The sequence below is a fragment of the Chaetodon auriga genome, chromosome 21, assembly GCF_051107435.1.
Source record: "Chaetodon auriga isolate fChaAug3 chromosome 21, fChaAug3.hap1, whole genome shotgun sequence".
In the NCBI taxonomy this organism is placed as follows: Eukaryota; Metazoa; Chordata; class Actinopteri; order Chaetodontiformes; family Chaetodontidae; genus Chaetodon; species Chaetodon auriga.
Window position 1 is genome coordinate 8,968,898 of NC_135094.1, and position 21,337 is coordinate 8,990,234.

The 21,337-nt window shown below is 42.2% G+C and overlaps 1 protein-coding gene across 2 annotated transcripts in view; it reads right to left on the reverse strand.

Moving 5' to 3' along the window:
* The window catches only part of ctdspla (CTD (carboxy-terminal domain, RNA polymerase II, polypeptide A) small phosphatase-like a), a 31,879-nt gene extending 14,747 nt beyond the window's left edge, over positions 1 to 17,132 (reverse strand). The window contains exon 1 of one of the 2 annotated variants that reach the window (XM_076761513.1): positions 16,454 to 17,132. In XM_076761513.1, the coding sequence (XP_076617628.1) occupies positions 16,454 to 16,529 (76 nt within the window). In that variant the 5' untranslated portion in view covers positions 16,530 to 17,132. The remainder of the gene's footprint in view (positions 1 to 16,453) is intronic. The other variant, XM_076761514.1, reaches the window with a different exon arrangement.
* Positions 17,133 to 21,337: the final 4,205 nt, after the last annotated feature.

A 21,337-nucleotide genomic window follows, 5' to 3' on the forward strand; every position in this document is an offset into this window, starting at 1 on the left:
GAGAAAACAACAGACACATGCTCCATAGGTCCCTGGTTACATCACTCCTCCTTCACTGTCTCTGAAGCCCATGGCCTACTTTCACACTGACAGAGGAGAAACAAGCCGACTCCGACAGTCTGTAGGCCTCTATAAATGTTCTATTGCGGATTATGATTTTTACATTTTCTGTCTGTGAGGATGAGTGGATAAAAATAGAAATTTGGGCAGCTCCGGCACAAAGGCTAAAATCCGACAGCGCAATTATCCGGAGGTGTTCCTAAAGTAGAACTTCTGCCAGTTTAATTGCTTTAAAGGTAATTTTTAGGCATGGAAATCCCAAATCTGTGCAGGACTTTGAAGTGTCCACGGGCCGACATTGGAATCGTCATTTTGGTGCTTTGAGGCGGCCATCACATAGTGTCCCTGTTTGCTGCCTTCTTGTTAACGTGTTCATACAGCCGTGTGACACAGGCAGCCCAGTTAGCCGTGCACGCTGGGGCTCTCTGCAGCCCGCTCCTGTTCTGAGAGGCTTCAGATTGACGCCTGGAACTATCCTTGGGTTGCTCTGACTGGATCTGACAGGCTGCGGGCAGTTCGTCTTCTTTGTTCTCTCCGTCTTTGTAGTCCAAAGCTCGCCGTGGATCTTCCTCTTCCCCGATAGATGTTCCAGAGAAGCAGCACTTCGGTAAACAAACAAGCCTATACCGTCGGAAGAGGAAGGCAACATGCTGTGTTTCTATAACGGCGTGGCGACTGAAGGATAGGCTCTGCCCACGTAGGCTCGATGCACTCACTGCTGGTACAGAAAACTGATAAAAGTACTCCGACTAGAAACAAACACTATGTTACTGTCAATGTCTGCGGACATGAGCGTTACATACACACAAAGCATTCATGGTAAAAGATATTCATCTGATGAGAGAAAAAGAAAAACACTCGCACTGAAAGCATTAACCCCATGTGAGCGAGGTCAACAAACACAAACACGTCCACACGCAGAGATGAGACGTCTAATTAAGACGCAGGGACTTCATAATTTCATAATTTATAACTTCATATTGAGGAAATATCATTTGTGCTGCTCACAGCTTTGGATGAATAAATGGCAGCCTTTCATTTAAGTTTATAAGACATATCTAATGGCTTTATCAATGGTCAAATAATCTATTCATGCTCAATTATGAGCTCTATTAACTTTGATAATCAATTATGGAGCGAAAAAAAGACAAATTCAACTGGTTTCAGAAGCTCAGATGTAATTTACTCTTTGTACATTAGACTTAGTTAATTTAGTTTGCTGGACAAAACAGGCACTTTGAAGACTGAAGAGGCATTTTCCAGAATTTTCTGATGTTTTATGGACTAAAAGATTAATTACAGAATATTGACTTTGTGGTTCAATGGACTGAACATTTATAAATGCAGACTTTGTGTTTATTATTAGTTATTAATCACAAACAATTTTAACTGCAGGCTTTGTGTTAATTACTGTTTATCAATCACTTATGAACATTTATAACTGCAGACTTGATATTTATTATTTTCTATTGATGAGTTACTAACAGATTTTAATGACAGACTTGATGGTTTATGGGTCTTTATTACTGACTAGCCTTCATAACAACAGGCTTGGTGACTTTTTAGAAAGTGACTCTGACTTGACTGACTTTATTTTTCATACTCTAGTGACCCAAAAGTTGCTCTAATTATTGTTCTAGTTAGTAAATTAGTAAATGACTTATCAACATCGATTTAAGTGAACTGAGACAAATAAGCCCTTTCTATGGGTTCCTTAACAGAAAGTGGTACCTAAAATGATTTTGTTCTTCTGTTTTTTTGTTCTTCTGTTGGAATGCAACCCAAATCTCAGAGCTTCAGACTCAAAGCTTGGGCAAATAAAAACAAAAGTGTCAAGTGGTATGAGAAACCATTGTAATTTGAGTGTTTGGACCCTTGAACATAGTAAGTTTCCAGTTTGGCAGCACCCTGAGTCCTCCCTCATTCTCCCTAAAGTTGGCCTCAAACACTTTGATGTCATTCTTCCTCCATTTCGAGACAGTCTACATTTTCCCGCCCTGGTCTGCTGCCCCGAACGACCGCCTGAAAAAAGCAGGTGGGAGTGCGAGAGCGAGGGAGAGAAAGGAGAGGGAGCTTGGAAGGGGAGAGAAGGGCGTAGAACGGGTGGGGAGAGTTACTGTGGTGAGACAGCCTATACTTGGGTCTGATTCTTACTCCACCCCCTCCTGCACCACCACCCTACACAAACAGAGCTTTCCTTTCTCCCTTTGACACAAACAACATAGCTGAGAGCTGACTGCTGCTGCAGCCCGAGCAAACACACACACACACACATACACACACACGCAGCATATGTTCACATGTTTAGGCAGAGGGCCACGTGTACAGTGATCAACAAACAGCATACTTCACAGGCCGACACGACAGAGGCACACACAAACTTTTCGCTTTCAACGTCCTTGCTCAGGAATGTGACTGGAGTCGGCTCGCCTTGCACAGTAACGCTGCTTTCGTCAGCCCTGAGAATAACAGCGAGAGGTTAAAGTACAACGTTTGCCATTAAGAACGCAGGAGAGGCGGTCTCGACAAACTCCAACAACACAACAACGAGGTAAATCAGTCAAATAAGACACTGAAGCACCCAGACCGCAAAGAATTAGCTGACAGTAAGGGACACGCCTGACTAAAATCTAGGTAAAGGATGGTGCACACAAGTGGTTTTATCTAACAAAAGCTCCCTGGAGAGAGAGAGAGAGATATTAGGCCAAAGCTGTAGCCTCTTCAGAGCAGGTGCATATTATTTACCCACTGAATACACTTCATTCGATCAGCATATTCCCTTGATGTGAGAGCCGTGAAAACAGCCCTCTAAGGCAGCGCCTGTGTCAATGCTCTTGCTGAATGTTAGGTACTGTAACAGTGATACTGTAGAAGGCTCTCGAGTCAATCAGAGCCAGCCGGGCCCAGGCTCTGTCACATGTTCAGGCGCAACCACTAACAAGGCCGGAAGAGGGAGAAAACGCAGGAAATTCTCAGCATTCCTGACAGGAAGAGATAATCACCCCATGACCGACAGCGTGGAATAATGCCAAGCTCCGAGAGGGAATATGATCCCCGGCTTAGCTCGAGACGTTGGAGGTGGCCTCCTTTACTGTAGCGCTAAAAGCACATAAAGTGCAAGCAGTCAAAACATAACATGCCACATTTGAAATATGGCTGTAGGTTTAAGTTTAGCTGCTGGTTCTCTCTTTACAGTGGATAAAGTCTCAAAGGTTTATGTCAGGACATGCATCACTCTTGAGCCAAATGCTTTTGGAAGGGGGGGGGGGGGACAACTTGGGTCTTATTTTCAGAGTTTTGGCCATTATCTCTATTAGTTATGAACATCACCAAGTTTATTGCTGAGATCTGGGAACATAACAACACAGCTACAGCAAAGTCAGATTGGGCAATAAACACTAGATGATCACACCGGTTTTAAATACGCCAACAGTTTTGCAAGATTATCTAAACCAGAGGTTCCCAACCCCCTGGCCATGGACCTCATAACATTTACTACCATGCCGTGAGTAAATCATATGATTTGGCAGAAAAAGCTGATGAATAATCATATAACTTTACAGGCTATTATAGGGTATTTTTGCCATAATTAACTTGAACTCGGTGCATTCAGTGCTGCATTTCTTCTCATCTCCCCATTTGTTTGGCTGGTCTGAAACAAAATCATGAGTATAAAAACATTCTGTGGTACGAACAAAAAGCGGAGAACTCCTCATTTAAACCACTTTATTTGGTCTGAAGGTGAGCAAATCTATAATAACAGAAGAAGATTTGTTATTGTCACAACTTCAAATTCTCCACGCCCACATGTCAATTCTCCTGTATTTAAGGCATATTGAGCTAGACATTGAGATAATGTGGTTTCACAAACACCCGGCCTACAGCTAGGAGGATTTTAATGACCATCAACAGCTAACATTAGCTTAGCCCATGTGACTGCCCGCATGTAGCACTCCAGACAAGTCCTGTTTTGGCAGCCAATAAGACACAACACGAGTTAGACAACTTTTGGGCTACAAGGAGTCACATTTTTCCTCTTTTGGTAGAGGCTAATTGGTCGGACAGTTAGCTAACATGTCCCTCAGCTGTCCTATGAATGTGTCCATCTAAGACAGCAAAGAAAATTGCAGCTAAATTGTCAAAGTATTAGAGATTGCAACTGCGATTGATAACTCTAATTCAAGTCAATTCAAAGTCTGAACCTGACACGTCTAAATAATCACATTGCTGCAGTAAGTAATTAAGTACCACTTTACTGCCCAACACTGATCAAGACTGACAGGAAAAGCTGCCAAAGCTACAACCGTAAGACAGAGGTTGTATTAAATTAGACTTTCATATATTGGTATTGGTAGTGCCTGTGTGGTAGACCTTGAACTGCACTCCAGCGGCAGTTAGTTGCCCAGCCAGGCAGGTAAAGTGTACAGTACCTGGGGGGCATGAAGGTAAATGTGAGAACAGTCCATGTGAAGGTGCAGCTTAAATAATTCAGATGGAAAACAGGCCGGTTTTAAATGGCGCAGCCGGGTACTTAACATACACTAAAATAAAACAGCCGGGAGCCACAGGGATTTCCACTCCATCTCTGCCATACAAAGCTACTGTACAACTAAAAAACACAGCCAGGACTTGAGGACTTGACATTATGGCAAAGAAACACCAACAGCCAAAACTCTGCCATGGCCTCAGCAGTGGGCATGATTTCAGAGAATATTTGCCTCCTCTCCTCTCTGAGATTTTGAGAGTGGGGTGTTTGCATCAAAAGTGGGACCAGCTGTCTGGGGCTTATATAACACCATGTGAGATAAAATACTTATTCGTCTGCAGGAAAAATGAAGAACAGGACGCACACACACACATAGACCCGACAGGTAATCCACAGTTAGCCTGCAGCCCGGGATCTAATGTCTTGAGCTGACAACACTCGGAGGCAGAGTGAGCACCTGACGATGAAGCTGTTTCTGTTCCCGGCTATAACTAACAGCAACAGACAGCAGCGAGGGGGGACTCCTTGTTGTGCACAGTGTCAGCAAAATAACACTGTGGAAGGAATCCCTGCAGGAACACACTATATCTCCAAATGAGATGACGCTAAGAAAGGAAACACTTTCATCTCGCTTTTAAATTTAGGCAAAATTAATTAGTGTCTTGGCCATTTTCTTTATTATCCATTCATTTTAAAAATGTGAAACTTGTGGAAAGTGCCGCAGCTCCCCAGAAAATGTTGCATTCTTCAGATTTCTTGTTCTGGTTGATCTACAGTCCAAAACCAAAGAAATTCAAATTACAATTACATACACAAAAAAACTGGAAATTGACAAATTGACAAACAAGACTATAAAAAAGACGCCACCCTCCAAACTCTTGAAATACCGAGTCTTCTTCAAGCCTCATGCACACCACGTCAACATGCAGAGAAATGCGAAGCTGGACAGGCCTGCAGGTGCCTTGTGAGACAATATGAGAGGAGATGTCTTCAAAATTGTTTGCTTTGTCTATCCTGCAGCTAACTGAGGCAGCAAACTGTCACATTTGAGAAGCTGCAACCAGCAAATGTTTGAACATTTTGCTTAATAGATGACTTAAATGGTGAGTGAATCAATACATTTTACATTACATACATTTAGCAGATGCTTTTCTCCAAAGTGAGTTCCATCACACAAACATCAGGAGACACTTCAGCCGTTCAATGTCTTGCTCAAGCACAGCATTATTTACACCAACTGATATACAGCCGCTCTGTTTTTCTGTCCATCAGCTAATCAATCGGTCAACTAATTGTTTGAGCACTTTAAAGCTAGAAGTTTTAAAAAACGAGTCCTGCCCTCATTCATCAACACAGATTATTGATTGTTTCCATACAAGAGAAAATCCCAACAAGAGAAGCGATGATAATCACAAAAGATCGGCTTCCAAAATTATATTTATGCCACCAAAGAGCATCTGCTTCACAATACACTTGAACATGTGTCTGCTTATGCACACACACACACACACACACACACACACAGAGTAAATCCAAACAGCTGAGTGGAGTTAGGTATCGTCAGTTGAGCTGGGTCTGACAGTTCAGCCAGTGTGTGTTCACTGTGCCGAGGTCCTCGTGGGTTATGTGTGAGGCCATTAAGGCAATAATAGCACAGTATGATAAAATAAACTCCCATTAAGCCTCCTTACTTCCCCGCACAGACAGCTGAGGCCCGGGTGAAAATTACAGGCTGTGGAGGTACACTCGGCACGAGCAGATGCCTTTAGTCACACTGACTGACCCTCAGCTGCCCTTCTGGCTTTATTTCCTCACTTATCGTGTTGGATTTATACGTACATATGCATCCTGCATGACCTTATGTAACTGACATTCACTCTGTAACCCAGTTGAACAAGTCAAGATGCAATTTGCTGAGATTTAAACACGAAAAACACTCAGTTTGGCACCCATGTTGTGCAAAGTACTGAGCCGCCATGGTGCTGCTGTGAACCCTGACACAGAGACGTGGGTGGGTCTGCCCCTGTTTTCCTGCCTCAGCTGTATAGCAGCGTAGGCGCTGTGGTGGCGGTGCCAGCCTGCCTGCGGCCCCCGGGGGACGAGGGCTGCTGCTGCTTCTCGAAATGAAGGAGATGACAAGCGCGAGGGAATTAACCCACTGAGAGCTCAGGGAGAAATAATGAGGGAGATCTGACTGTTCTGCTGGAGTTACGCAACCAGCAGCAACACAGCCCACGTTGTTTGGGGCTGCGGCAGTTCATTATTTATATATCTTTTTATATTCTCATCCACAACTGTGCGCTCAATGCCAGAGGCTCAGTGACTGATGGGAAATCCTCCTTGCCTGTCTGTTGGTTAAAAAAAAAAACATGTTAGAAGAATTAACGTCAGATGAAATTAAAGGCCTGTCTTCAGGCTCATACACTTGGTGACCCGGGAGATGCTGTCCGTGCAGCAGGAAAATTGATCCAGTGAGCAGCTGGACTGGAATTTAAAGGGGTGCTTCAACTATTTAGTATTGATCTTCCATAAAATTTGGGAATAAGCAAAAAACAAAACATCAAAAGCTCCAAAAACCTCAGTGCAGCCTACATTCAACCCTCCCTGTCAGTCTGAAAACCCTGATGACATCATAATGACGTCATCAGGGTTGTCTTTCAGCCACAGAAGACATTATACAACTCACAAGGCCGAGTGGTCCTCTCTAACTGTAATGTGTAAAATCGACAGAAAGCCCCTTTAAATGTTGTTCTCAAACACAAAAGCAACATATTGCGTCTTTTTCGGTGAATCAGATTCATTAAAATGCTGCTCGCTATGAATGGAAAGGAAGTAAACAAGTAGGTCACGTATCTGTGTGTGTGTTGGTGTGAGCATGTGCGTACCCTGCTTGTGCATTGCTGCTACAGTTTGCCATGCCTCTGCTCCCTGAGAGGCGTTCATCTCTGCATTTCCACACACAGCATGTCCTACTTAGTGCCCCTTGAGATTCACAGTTAAACAGTGCTCACCTTTACCTCTGGAGAGGCAGAAAATTGCCTCTTTGTGTCTTTAACAGCCTCCGTACTCCTGTATTTGCTTATTCCTCGCTCGCCTATTTAAAAATGTATAAACCTTTTATGCTCTTCTGTCAAATATCTCGCAAACTGGCAGGCAGCATAATTCAGGGAGGGTGACAGAAAATCATTATGGACAAAACATGATCTCCTTCTCAGATAGCCAATTACTGGTGATGAATGCCAGCCAGAACAGGGCAAAATATGCAGAAAGGCCATCCCCTTGTCAGAGCCAGGCTGGGTACCTGCCTGCAACCCAAGAGACACACAGCTGCTATCTGAGCACTCCCTCCTGCTCTCTCCTTCACCTCCACTCTTTCTTCCTTGACCCTACCTTCCTCTGACTGTATTGATCTGTTTTGACAACATCCGTTTGGCTGAACGGGCGCTCAATTAATCCTAGCTTGTGGCGCGTTCGGGTCCACGCTCAACAGTCCCATCAGAAACAGGCTTCAGAGCAGCAGCATCAAGGCTTCTGCGGCAGTGTGGCAGGCGGTCCTTCTAGCTCCGAAGGGACTGTGGCTTTTGGAGCATTAATAATGGTCTCCACTCATTCGCAGCCATCGAATGCCGATGTGTCAAGATATACATGAAAGGCAGAGTGATGTAATCCCGCAACAATGCTGCGCATTTAAATCGAAACACGACAAGACAAGCATGCACCAGAAGAACTGGACTGTCAGTCGTTTGTCTTCTGCGCTCAATTAGGAGAAGTTTGAAGAGTTGAAAGTCGCTGACAGCTGCAGTAAATTAAGCCAGAAGTTGAACACAGACACAAGACTTTCTAAAGCCGCTTAGTATGGATGGAGTTCTTCTGTTATCTTGCACTATTTTCTCATTACAATCAATAAAAACTCCATTATTATAGTGCAATCACAGCCGATCAGTGCTCAGAGTGGAGGTCGACTGGGCAGAACATCTTTCTATAAAGAATTTACTTGAAATCCTACTGTAATAGTCTCTTCAAAGCCCATGGTGGACATTTTGAAGTAGTGTTCACTCCAAAATAAGCAACCACAGCATATGAGCTACACTTGAGACAACATTCGAACATAAAACTTCCCCACAATGCTGTCAAACATACGGTCCAAAGCACACAGACATAAAAAGAGACCCAGAAAAAAACCCAAACCATGCTGTGCAGCAGAACCAACGAACAGGATAACAAAATACTTCACTGAGGGCAGAGAAATGTTGAGTTTCTCATGTGCAGACGGCACACAAGCAGATTCCTCGAAACCGGCTCAGCACAAGGTATCACATGAGAGGAGAAAGTTGTAAAAGCTTCAACTGGAAATACAAGTAAAGCACCTTTACTGAATAAGTTACAGCTCAAAATGCTTAAACTTGAATGATTAGCTAAATTAACTTTCATTACTGTGACCCAGAGCTGCTAAGTGAAACCCACACACACCGAACAATCATCAACACAGGACTGAAGCTCTTGGTACGAACAGGAACAGAAACAGGAACATGTCCTCATTTGACTGTGAGGACCTACGAAAAAAACAAAACAAAAAAAAAACCAAACTGAATGATACAGATAAGACGACATTTAAATATAATTTTGCTTTTATAATTATTAGTAAGATTCATAGAAATGCTCTGTGCTGGAATGTAACTAGGTAAATTTGCTCCATCGCTGTGCTCACTAAAGCAATTTTTAGGCATTGAGTGCTACTTTCTTCCTCAATTTGCACAACATTTCAGGGGGAAATATGACTTAAAGGACAAGGCTACTGTTATTCTACATCTACACCTGACAATTCTTAATATTTTCCAACTCTGCAAAGCCCATTGGTTGACACAGAAGACACAAATCCTAAAAAAAAAGTCACAAAAACTAACATAAAATCTTAAAACAGCCTGACGCTGTAGTTTTTAGCAAACAGCACTTGAGCAGAACTAAAGAGTGCATTGGTTTGGGACTATCTTCAGTCAGTAAATTAATGCAGGAGTGAGCATTTCCGGCAGCAGCACAATGTGAGGCTGACTCAAAATCAACTACAGTTGTCATGTTCACTGTACTGAAGGAAAATGTCACACAGTGCGATGGAGTGGCTCACAGATGTGCTTTAATGTGTTTTGGCAAGACAATACTTTGGCCTCAAGGGATTTTAAATACAATCCTGGAGGATCTGACCTAATCTGACCTAAAGGAAAGGCAAAGATAAAATGGTGGCTTTTGAATAAACTGTCCTCAGGTCAGACCCAGGTCCATAACTGCCGACTGTAATAGGATGTGGATCTGAGGGCCCTACTGGGGACTGACAGCATATCAATAATATAACACTTATAAACAAGCAAAAGGATGTTTAAGCTCTACTCTAAACTGGAAACCAGTAGAGGGACTTCAGAGCTTTCCAGCTAAAACGGCACTCTGAGTGAGGGTTTAAGTATTCAGAGTCAGCCAATGTAGGAGTGAAGAAAGAGTCAGCCCACACTATTTTCTCCTGAAGCCTCTCCGAGGACGGACTGATGTGCGATTCCATCTCCTTCACTGTGTCTCACAATCCATAGATCTGCAGGCTTCCTGCTAATTAAGGGCCTTTGCTGATTTTAACTTGAATTATTGTGAGTGGATGTGAAAATCTGACATAAATCTTCCTAATGCATTCTGTGTCACAGGAGATAACCTTTGTGGGCTCTGGAAAAAAAAAACCTCGTCCAGCCATTATAGCACTTAATTTAAAAAAAAAAAAAATAATGGCATTTTCATAATGTGATGTCCGCATCAAAGTCCACCACTGAGGAACGAAAGAGAGACAGAAACATAGAGGACTGCTACGCTACTGTACTCAGCTAACTTCCAGATATCCCTATAGTGGGTATATCTAGAAGATATTTTCATTCTTTACAATGAAGTAATATTGACTGTCATCAGTAGTCTTTATTAAAAAATATTTTTTACCAGATAAATATCATTATTTGGCTGGTATGTCATAAAAGACAGGTCTCAGCAGAGGGTAAGCTTAGGTTAAATTTAATAAACACTAAGCCAGAAGAACAGCTAGTGTCGCTCCGTTGGTTGTTTTTCTACTTCAATTTCCATACGTGAAACTGCATCATATTTCGTGGATAATTTTTTATTTTTGGTTTTTGGTTTTCTCTTTAATGGCTTTGCTTCTACTCTTGGTGATTTACAGTTTCCTGACGGACAGATAGTTTCACTACTCAAGTAGCCGTTAACTGTTGATAACTGTACGCTGCCATTAGCTTGTTAGCTCAGTTAGCTGTGCAGCTAGCAGTCCAGTTGGCTGACTTAGGCCTGGGGTGCTATGAGCCACACCTGGTAAGAAGACCACCTGCTGTGTTCCCTGTTGTCAAACTTGCCTCTGTTGCTCACCAACACCGTTCGATCCTGGTCCGGCAATGCTCACTGTGAGCTGCCCGGGCAGAGTGAGTGAATAGTGATGCTAACTACATGGCGGGAGGGGGTGTAATGCACATTCAGCACTACTGGCTACTGTAAACGCCAATCAATATCCACAACATGTCTCTCCCTACCTTCCTGTTTTTATAGGAAACACTTTCCACTTAAAGTCGTTGGTTAAGCTAGCTAAAAATCTCCTGGCTTTAGCTTGATGGATATATACGAGCGGTCTAACTCTTGGCAAGAAAGCCAAGGTATAAAGGTATTTTCCAGTATGTCAAACTAGTCCTTTAATTTTCCTTTAATCGTATAACTTTATAAAAATATTAGCTTCCCTGATACCTCCACTGATGTTTTTCTCTTGACAATACTTGACACAATCGAGGAGATATAAACCCTAATGGGAGATTGATACATCAACAAACACCTAATGGAGCCACTACTGGTGATTGACTGTTTATGAGCTCATATATAATGTGAAATTCAGTGCTGGCGAGTCCATTGTGGTTATTTACAATGCCAAACAAGCTCTGCGCGGAGCAACAACCACACAAAGTTACTACAACAATGGATTTATGAGCTGCTTTCAGCTGTAAAAACTTTACATTTCTTCTTGTTGTGGGAGTGAATGAATGTAAAAGACATATAAATTAATACAATCCCCAACTTCCACTTCAGGCCTGTTCATCCACACTCTGGGCCAATCCCACACATATAGCTAACAAGCTCATCAGTCAAGGAGCTTAGGGTTGGAAGTAAAACATGCAACTCTTCCCAAACAACTGCCCAGTATGGTATCGGACTGAAGTAATGAAGATGTGTCTAACACTCCAACACTTCCCTGGAGGTGCAGATAATCTGCTTTTCTGAGCAGCAATGACTGAAATAGGCTCATAAATCTGTAATAAGGATCTGCACTTCAGAGTCCGGCTTTCCTCTCTGTCAAAATGGTGCACTGAATATTGACTGTACGCACACAGCCGTCCAATGTGACTCTCAAGAGAGGTGGGAGGCTTCAAAGTGACAGACTGTATCCTCAAAATATATCTAAGAAATCTATGCCACCTATGACCGAGTAAAAGCTCGTAACCCTGCTCTACTCAAGGCTTTCGTCCGGTCATCGCAGCAAAGTGCTGCACACAGCAGAGTGGCAGGTTGTGCCAGGGACTCCAGGGCAGCCAAAACTCACAGGAGCTCTCCTCGCAAACAGTGCTGCACACACCCCTGCAGGTGTGGTCCACACATCATAAACACTTTATTAATGTACAGCACCATGTTCCAGGAAAAACCTCAAAAGCCAAGTGTGCATGAAATCACAGGCTTTTCTCCAGATTCATATTTAATTACAGATTCAGTATGTTTTCTCTCTTTCTGGCAATACAAAGATTTTCTAACCAACAAGCCTTTGAGGAAATCTTTACATTTTAACATGCCATTAGTACACAAAAATCCCAGCTTCAGCTGCTGCTCTCTGTCTATGCTTCTACTGCAATTATATTGCTTATCAACATAAGAGACGTTCACATGCAGCAGGACAGACGGAGAATCTTGACCGCAGAGTTTTTCAAAGGCTCAAGGTTAATGGGCTCTGTGAGACGCACAGTTTAGTGTCTTAACTGTCTTGTTGCTGCTTCGAGCGAAGTAATGTAATGACGAGGAGAATGACATTATGTCTGTTCAGGAGAATGCATATTACTCAGCCTCTGCCAGGAACACCACACATTGAGAAGAATAGAAAAAATATCATTTGTGTTATACAGACCTATTGAGAAAGAAGCAAAGCTGACACACAGCTTCATCACCGTGCGATAAGATTGGTGATATATCTTATTGTGAACAAATCCAATGAAACGACCAACACCAACAATGAACTGATCCTGCTAAAAAGTATTGTCTGTGCACCCTGATATATCTTATTCCTCTCTGCCATAGAGCTCTATTGTACTGGGTAACATCTTTATTCATTACCATAAACATGAGGACTGCATTTTGATTCAATCCACTCACCTGACCACCAAATGTGTATCACTCCGCAGCTGAAAATAGTTCCCAACAAATTCACAATTTACTCTGGTTCAAATAAGCTTTGCTAAAAACTGTTTAAAAAAAAACAAAAAAAAAAACAGCTATTTTAGGAAATTATTGACCATCTTCTTTTAATTTAAACTACTATATGTTGGTGACTTAACATTTATGTCTTCCATAGGAACAAATGGGCTTGGTCAGAAAGTATTCAGAGACGAACATATTTTTGGTTTTGCTCATTTCATGAGATTTGTTGACTAAGATAAAAATACAAAATAACACCAGACTTTTTTTAATGACTTCCTTATGAAGATGAGCTATTTATTGAAATTTGTATGTATGGGGAAAGTGTTATGGATGGAATTTTGCAAGGATTACTCAAAAACGTGAAACATAAATGTAAAATATTACAACTGTCTGCTAACAGTTTGTGTGTGAGGGAAGTGTATGTGCTATTGTGAAATGACTCAGGCGTCAACCAGGAACTACACACATAATGTGTTTCACTGAATGACAGTTGCAAATGTGTGAAAGTAAAACACAAAACCAACTCGGAGAGGTTTCTAAGTGAGAAAGACCATTAATAATATAATCTTTGTTTAACCAAACACTTGTTACTTTGTGTGTAAAGCCGGTCGAAGTGTCTGTCATCACTCTCACTGCAGCACTGAAGAGCTAAACTCAGATTTGACCTAATCTCATTTAGGTAAACAGCTCGTCCATTGATACCTGTCGGACTGTGAAGTTATCAGAGCAAAGCCTCTGTGATTCGTGGAGTGAGACGGAGGCTGGCCGGCCTGTGGCTCTCTGTGTGTTCTTAGTCCAGTCATTACATTTCATTGCATCAGATCCTGACAAGTAAACGGCTGCCAAATGAAAAGCCTCATTTGGGTTTGGAAAGAAGAAACGCTGTTTTCTCAGCCCCCTATGTGTTTCTGTGCTGGTTTCTGTGAAATAACTGGCTTTAAATTAGTACAACATGGCTGTTTGATCTAAGAGAAACTACATTATGATACAAGAAACTGTGTTCACAAGCATCTATTTAATAAAGGTCACATCCAACACAGGCTACAAAAAATAGCCCTGTATATCCTCCAGAAGTGCGACATGGTTGACTTTGTACCAATGCGTGTGCACTGTCTGAAAAAGAAAAAGCCGCCCACATTATGATTCCACCCCTCACCTCATTTAACATAATCCATAATGCATAAAGATATAATCTCCACCTGACCAAAAGTCTAAAAAAACGTAGTTCTAATGAATTACTACATCTTCGCTTGGAATGAAACTGATAGGACTCTGAAAATAGCTTGGCTGTGCTCTGAAATATTCAGCATGTGAGTGTGTGAGTGTGTGTGTGTGTGTGTGTGTGTGTGTCATCATTTGTGGCTTCAGTGCAGCCTGAGCGGGTCACAGAGTAACTGTCCTGGACAACAAGCGCTGTTTGTTGTCTGCTTTGACAAAGCCAGTAGTGAAGGGCAGGGACTCCATTCAGGAAGCTCCCTGGTGATACTTTGTGTGTCACACAGCAGCCGTTTGAGGAGCCTCACTGTGTGTGTATGTGTGTGCGTGTGTGTGTGTGTGTCGTGTCCTCTCTGGTCAGCGACTGACCCTGGATTTTATCCTGCCAGATTAATTGTCAGATTCCACATGTCATCTGGGATTTACTGTCCAAGACAAGCAGGATGTTGCAGACAAGGAAGTGTGCGAACTTTGTGCGAGCGCTTAAAACGCGTTAAAAAGGCAGTTTTATTTCTCCTCTAACAAAAACTCCTGAATGATGCGACTTCCTCCCACGGCAGCGCAGTCACTGATGAAGCTGGATGTTTTGCTTGTTAGTGTTTTCATTGATTTGTTTATGATGGTTTTAATTATGAAGGTGGCACCACAAGATTAGAGTACGCTGGCGGGGGAAAAACGTGCGGTGGAGCATGAATCATAATTGATCTTGTCGCTGATCATGCAGGTCAATCCTGGAGTAGCTTCAAGCAAATAAAGTAATGCAGTGGAAATAAAACCAAAACCACACTTCTGCTTGCTGTTATATTTGTGTGGGATTACTTATCAAAGCAAACAAGTCCTGATCTTCGTTTCATGACCGCCAGCGAGGAGGTCACTGAGTCAGAGAGGTCCATGTATGTCAATGTTGCTCAGCAGCGGGTGATGCAGGAAGGTGACCTTTTCTCCAACAGAGCACTGGGAGTAGCAGGAAGTCATGGTCCCTCTGGCCTCCAGGCACCCTGTGGATCAGTGGGCTGGGTGCAGGTGGGGGGAATGCCAGGGCCTGAGCTCCAAACACCCATGCCCCCCTGCTGTGATATCCTACCTGTGTGTCCCACGTGTTTGTGCACACAGCGCTCCGTGGCCTCGTTCTTGTTCGTATCATATACGCTATGTGGACTCAGAATCAAGAGAGTGTCACTGGCCTGCACAGATCAGTGAGAGGCCCTCTGAAAGTTAATGAAAACTGAAAAGCTCCTGACTCATGAGGGGGATTTGTCGTTGATGTCATCACCACATGGTGAAGTGGCGACTCTTGTGCAAAACAACAAGACAGAAAATGTGTTTTCGTTCAGCCTCGGCAGTAATCTGTAGTGCAGCTGTTGAGCTGTTGTTTTCAGGCACTTTGTACATAGCTGGGAGTGGACATTTCTAGCAAAATACACATAGATCGTCCGTTATATGATGACAATTGTTTTATCATCATCAAACACTGAAGTCTTTTAACATCATTTTTGCTTCAGAGAGGTGGATTTAATCTGATGGGGCAAAATGTGCACAATAAGCATGTTTATCCAGTGTGACTGATGCTGGCTTTTGTGCAAATAAGGGTGTAAAAACACCTTCTACAGCACAGGTGAAGACAATTCCACATGCACGCTTACATATGTTTCTACTTAAATGCTTTAAGATTGAGTGTTTTTCTTTCGATAATGAGGCCAAACTGTTGATTTGACCCCTGATCATCGCTGGTATTTGTTATTAGTAGTACACCAGGCATTTTACAGTGTCAGTGATGCATGCAGGGATGTCGCCAGCACAAGGGGGAAGGAGTGGAGTACCCGCCCCCCGTAGTAAACCCAGCTCACTCCACAGAGATTATTAAAATATCCCATTTTTTTTTTAATCGCAAAAAATGTACCAGATTTAACGTGCAGTTGAACCAAAATAAAGCTCCCGGTAATAAAGTTAAAACGCACTCCAGACAGTGTCTATATTGACAGACTGGCTGGGGGCTCAGGCTCTTAATGTTTCTCTGCTTCAGCTGAACAATGGAGGTTTCCCGTCGATATTCAGGCTTCGCTGTAGCCCAGTATCCTCTCTGCACTGAGGGCTGCGGATCACATTTTGGCAACCGCGCAACGTCAATAAAACACGGCTGGAAATCCACAGAAATCGTGTGAATATTAAAACAACAACAGCGTGCGTGTGCGTGATTTCTGTGCGCCTTACCTTTATCTTGACTTGAAGAATTGCTCTCCTCCTCTTTCGGATTTGCAACCTGTGTTATTATGGACGTGTTGTCCATGGAAACGAGATGTTATGCACCTTCGGCTACACCGTTTTATTCCCTGGCAAACATTACCAAAGCGTACTACAGTCCCCCGGCTGTGCGCAGGCTTGAGCGTCCGCTGTGTGCACCATTAAAATCCCATTTCACTCGAAGCATGCAGTCCCATTCCCCTTACACACGAGACGGAATGTCAGCGAGAGGAAGAGGAGGAAGAAGAAGAAGAAGAAGAAGAAGAAGAAGAAGAAGCGGCCACAGCGCGTCCAACATCTGAGGTGACAGTCCGATGAGCAGGAGAGCAGCAAAGCGTCAGTCCTGCATTCAAGTCGTGTGTGTCCGCTGTGGTTGTTGCAGGCAGCATAGCACCCCGCCTGCCGCTGCTGCCGCTGCTGCTGCTGCTGTTGTTGTGCGCTCCGGCTTCAGTCCACACACCACAATATCAACTGCGTGATACGGTTACAGTGTTTACCCAGAGATGGCGACCGTCCTCCTGCCACAGGGCCATGCAGGCTCAACTACAACAACACGCCTTCAACGTTTCTATTATCCTCCTCCGTCCAGGCTGAAAACGCGCTCAGTCCGCCCACCGCTCACTGTTTGCTGGTGTTGGTTCTCGTTTGTGACGGTGGGGGGGCGGGGGGCAGTTTATAGATACTCAGAAAATAATGTCACGTTTATTTGAAAATGTGAGCGCAGATGCTTCCGATTGTCCAAAAATATGTTTGTGAAGTCATATTTTTCTGTCGACCGGGGTTTTAGAAACACTGCAGCAGGTCAAGAGTCCAACAACCCCACCCACCCTTAAAGAAGAAAAGTGTCAAATCTTCTCATTTTTAGATTATCTATATTGATTTCACTGCTAATTTAGGTTTTTGGTGCTATCATCTGCCCATATGATTGACTTAATGCTGTTTCAAAGCCTTCTGCGCAATGTCGGTAATGCAATTCTGGTGGTGAAAAACCTTTTGTAAAAAGAGAAATAATTCTGTAAAATTAAAAATTGAAAATCCCAAATTCTCTGAAAAAATATTACGGCCCTGTACAGCACATCTAAAAGCAGGGCTGTGATCTATATTTTTCATATTCTAGTAGCATATGTGTAAAAAAAAAAAAAAAAGAAAAAAAGAAAGAAAGAAAGAAAGAAAGAAAAGAAAAGAAAAGAAAAGAAAAAATCATTACTGACCAATTTCTATGTGTGAAACACATTTTTAATCTATAAAAAAAATCTCAACTTTTTATTTTTATTCACATCAGTTTTGCATAAACAAACAATTATTGAAAAATTAAAGAACTGTTAATTTATTAAAGGCGTACTCCAGTGAATTAATGTTACATTTACATAATGATTTTCCATAATAATCCCAAGGGAATTATGGATATCAGTTTCTTATAAGACACATTTTAAGCTTTAACTGATGACTTTATTAAGAATCAATCAGTGAATCATTTACTAATACTTTGTAGGTCGGTTTTGGGGCATTAATACGATGGGGCTGCCCTTTGTGAGATCTGTTTTGCTGGCGCCTGACGAAGCTTTGTCTTTTTAGCTTTCATTAATCAGTAAACTGGATTCTGGTGAAACCCTTTATAAATCACTTATTAACATTTGCTACTGCAGACTTGACGGCTTATTAGAAAATGAGAAACACACAGGAGCATTAATTAATGAATTGCCAACAGCCTGCCAACTTAATACATTATTTATAAATGCTTTATAAAGGTTGTCTTTCATAGAAACTTGCAATGATGTATTTTAAAAAAAGAGTGATCAAAATCTGTACAGCAGAGGCTGAAATATCCTCTGAGACTGAATATCCTACATTTCCCATAATGCAGTTCAGGAGCATCTTTCTGTCAGAGCCTTCCTGGTAAATGATCATGTCTTTCAAACTCCATCACGCAGGTGCTCAGTTAAAAATAAGTACTCTTCAAACCCAAGGTGAGATTACCCAGATGACGTCATTATGACCCAATCAGAGTCATTTTCTCAGGATGAAGCTCCTCCAGAGCCACGGGAGACTTTTCACAGCTGTAATCTGACCCTTGCAGGAAGTGTAAACTTAGCGGATTGCCCCTTTAATCTGTTGTTTACATCATGTACCCTGTTCCCTATCTCTTGTGCACCACAGACGTACACCCTCCACATACACTGATATACAAACATTATTCATGCTATTTCAGCCTCGGTGGACCGTAGAATAACAACAAGGGAGATAAAGTGTTTTTCTGGTCCGCCGCCAGCAGTGACGTGTCTGAGTGTTCGTCCCTCTTCACCTTCGCTGTCACTTTAATGGAGCCGAGGCTCACACAGCCCTAAATGACCCCACCTGAGAGACAAGTGTATGATGGCATACGAACAGGAGGAAAACAGCAGTAAGTGCAGGCTGTCATCTGGTGACGCTGCTCATAATTAGTATGTAATCTCCCAGCAGACAGGATGCGCTCAATGTGGGTCAGTGCCTCCGTCCTCATGCTTACAACAATGTATGCATACAATTGACGACACAGGTCCCACAGCCACTTTGTGCAATCACAATCAGCCCTCAGCACTTGCCAGTCGGTCTCAGGCTACTGTGTATGTCAAGACTGCGTGGACGCTTGGCCACAGAGCCTGTATGGAGCCACAGCTTGGTTGTTTTTAGATGGATAATTCCTCAAAGGAAAACAGCAGTGAGAGAAAATAAAGTCAGAGTTTTACAGCAAACAGTTCTGTGTCAGAGCCTGTTGGTCACACACACAAAGGAATGATATAAAGTTGCATCTAATGGCTTTACCAGCGATAAATGAATAATTTAGTGGTGCTTTATAGATCAGTTATAAGACATTAATTAGAACAACTGCATGATGCTTATCTAATTTGGTACCAATGCTGCTCTAAATGTTAGTACTCCATTATAGTTTATCCATCAAGTCTGTAGTGACACCTGCTGCGACGTCCACATTCTCCACCATTGTTTCCAGTAGTGAAGTCAAATTCTTGATGAATTTAAAGCAGATATAATCATTGTTTTTAACAATAACAACGGATCTCATGATTTTGTATGTAAAGGGTGTGAACAGTATATCTGGCATAATGTTGTATATTTTATTCGTCTTAATTGTATGTAACTCTGTGTTTAAGTTTAATTTTTGACTTGCCTTTAACTTTTTTAATTTCTTGTTTCACTGATTATCAAATCAAATTCTTGTGTACATTGTACATTTGACAAACAAACTGATAGATTTACAAGCTCAAAACTCACTGTTCACCACCTGTCGAGCACCAAACAGCACACAGAGTTAGCAATGGTGGAGCATTTAGCAGCTTAAAAGTCAAATATTTCCCCTCAGGAGTTGGGGGAGACCAAAAGCAGAGCTAAAAGGAGGGTGAGTGTTGGGCTTAGCTTCATCAGGTGAATACAAACATGACTCCAAATAAATGCTAATGCTGCTTCATGTCTGCTAGACTTGTAGGTAGGCAACCGTTTGCGAACAAGTTAGCCAAAAACAGTTTATGCCTTATAACCGATTTGATAAATGCATTGATAAAGTTATTAATTACAACTTACAAACCCCAAATCTGGTTTATTATATTTGTTCGCCCTCTCGATTGGTTGATGTCTTGCATGTAAAGTGTTATATCAAGGCTGGGTATGTACTAAAAACATTAATTTTAATGAAACCCTGCTGCTCCAGATAACAGCGCGCAGAATGAATGGTGGTATGGTTGTTATCTGGATGTTAAGCGAGTGGTGAGAGGGCTGAAGGATGATCGACACACTGGAATGGACCAAAGCTACCTTAAGACATGAGGCTAAACACTGGAGGATTCGCTCCCTGATCTCTGACATCAAACATCACTGATCTCTGACATTTCTCTCTCTGAGCAAACTGAGGGCCACGACCGTCGAGCACCGCGTTTCTGTTGATGAATAATTGAAATAAATACGGTCTTGATATTAACTTTGATACGACACAGATGATCTTTTTCGCCTCCTTCAAATACATCTGGTGTGCCGTCAGACTGCGGGGTCCTTGAATGTTTTATGAATGTGGGTGTAGTTCAGTAAGGAATTGGAATCACATAATCCTCCCTTCTCTCTCTGCATGGGCCTCTTTCACGTTGTTTCCTCAAGATGTCGAGCCTTCGAGGTTCACGCCACATAAACAATGACAGTGAGGCTTGAACAGGGTTCGGCACAGGGATGGAAGACGGTCTGCTGTCCAGACCTTTTACAATGGGAAGCCATATGTTTGTAATAAAAGTTGTGTGTTTTGAGCAGAAAAATCCTCTCTCATGATTACATGAGGTTTATAGTTATACTGTGTGTTTTATATATACTTGTAATTATAGGATACTCCAAATCTATAGGAAAAGTAACATGATCACACCAGTTTATTTGGTATGTCAGTTTCAAAAGGCATGAACACAAATTAAAAGACAGAGACAATTAAAAATCCCAAAAAGACATTTAATTACGCTCGCTTTCCTCCAGGGCAATCTTATATCTAGATCTCAAAATTCAGTTTTTTCAAGCGTGAAACCATGTGCCTGCCTGTTTTTTTTTGTTGTTGTCAAAATATGTTTGAGAAAAAAAACAAAAAAAAAACACCCTCAGGTCACTTTTTGTGCAAAATGATGAATGAAATGCTGTAATTGTACATTTCTGGCTGTAGGATTTGCTTCCCTTGAGACAAAAAGAGGCATTAGTTTGCCTGTGGTGCCACCTCGTGGAACAGTCCTAAACTGGCTGGATTGTTTTCAGAGATCCTTATTTATAATGTGGACACATTTAGAAAGATTATGCAACATACTCCATTTAGAAGTTAATCCCTACTTTAAGATA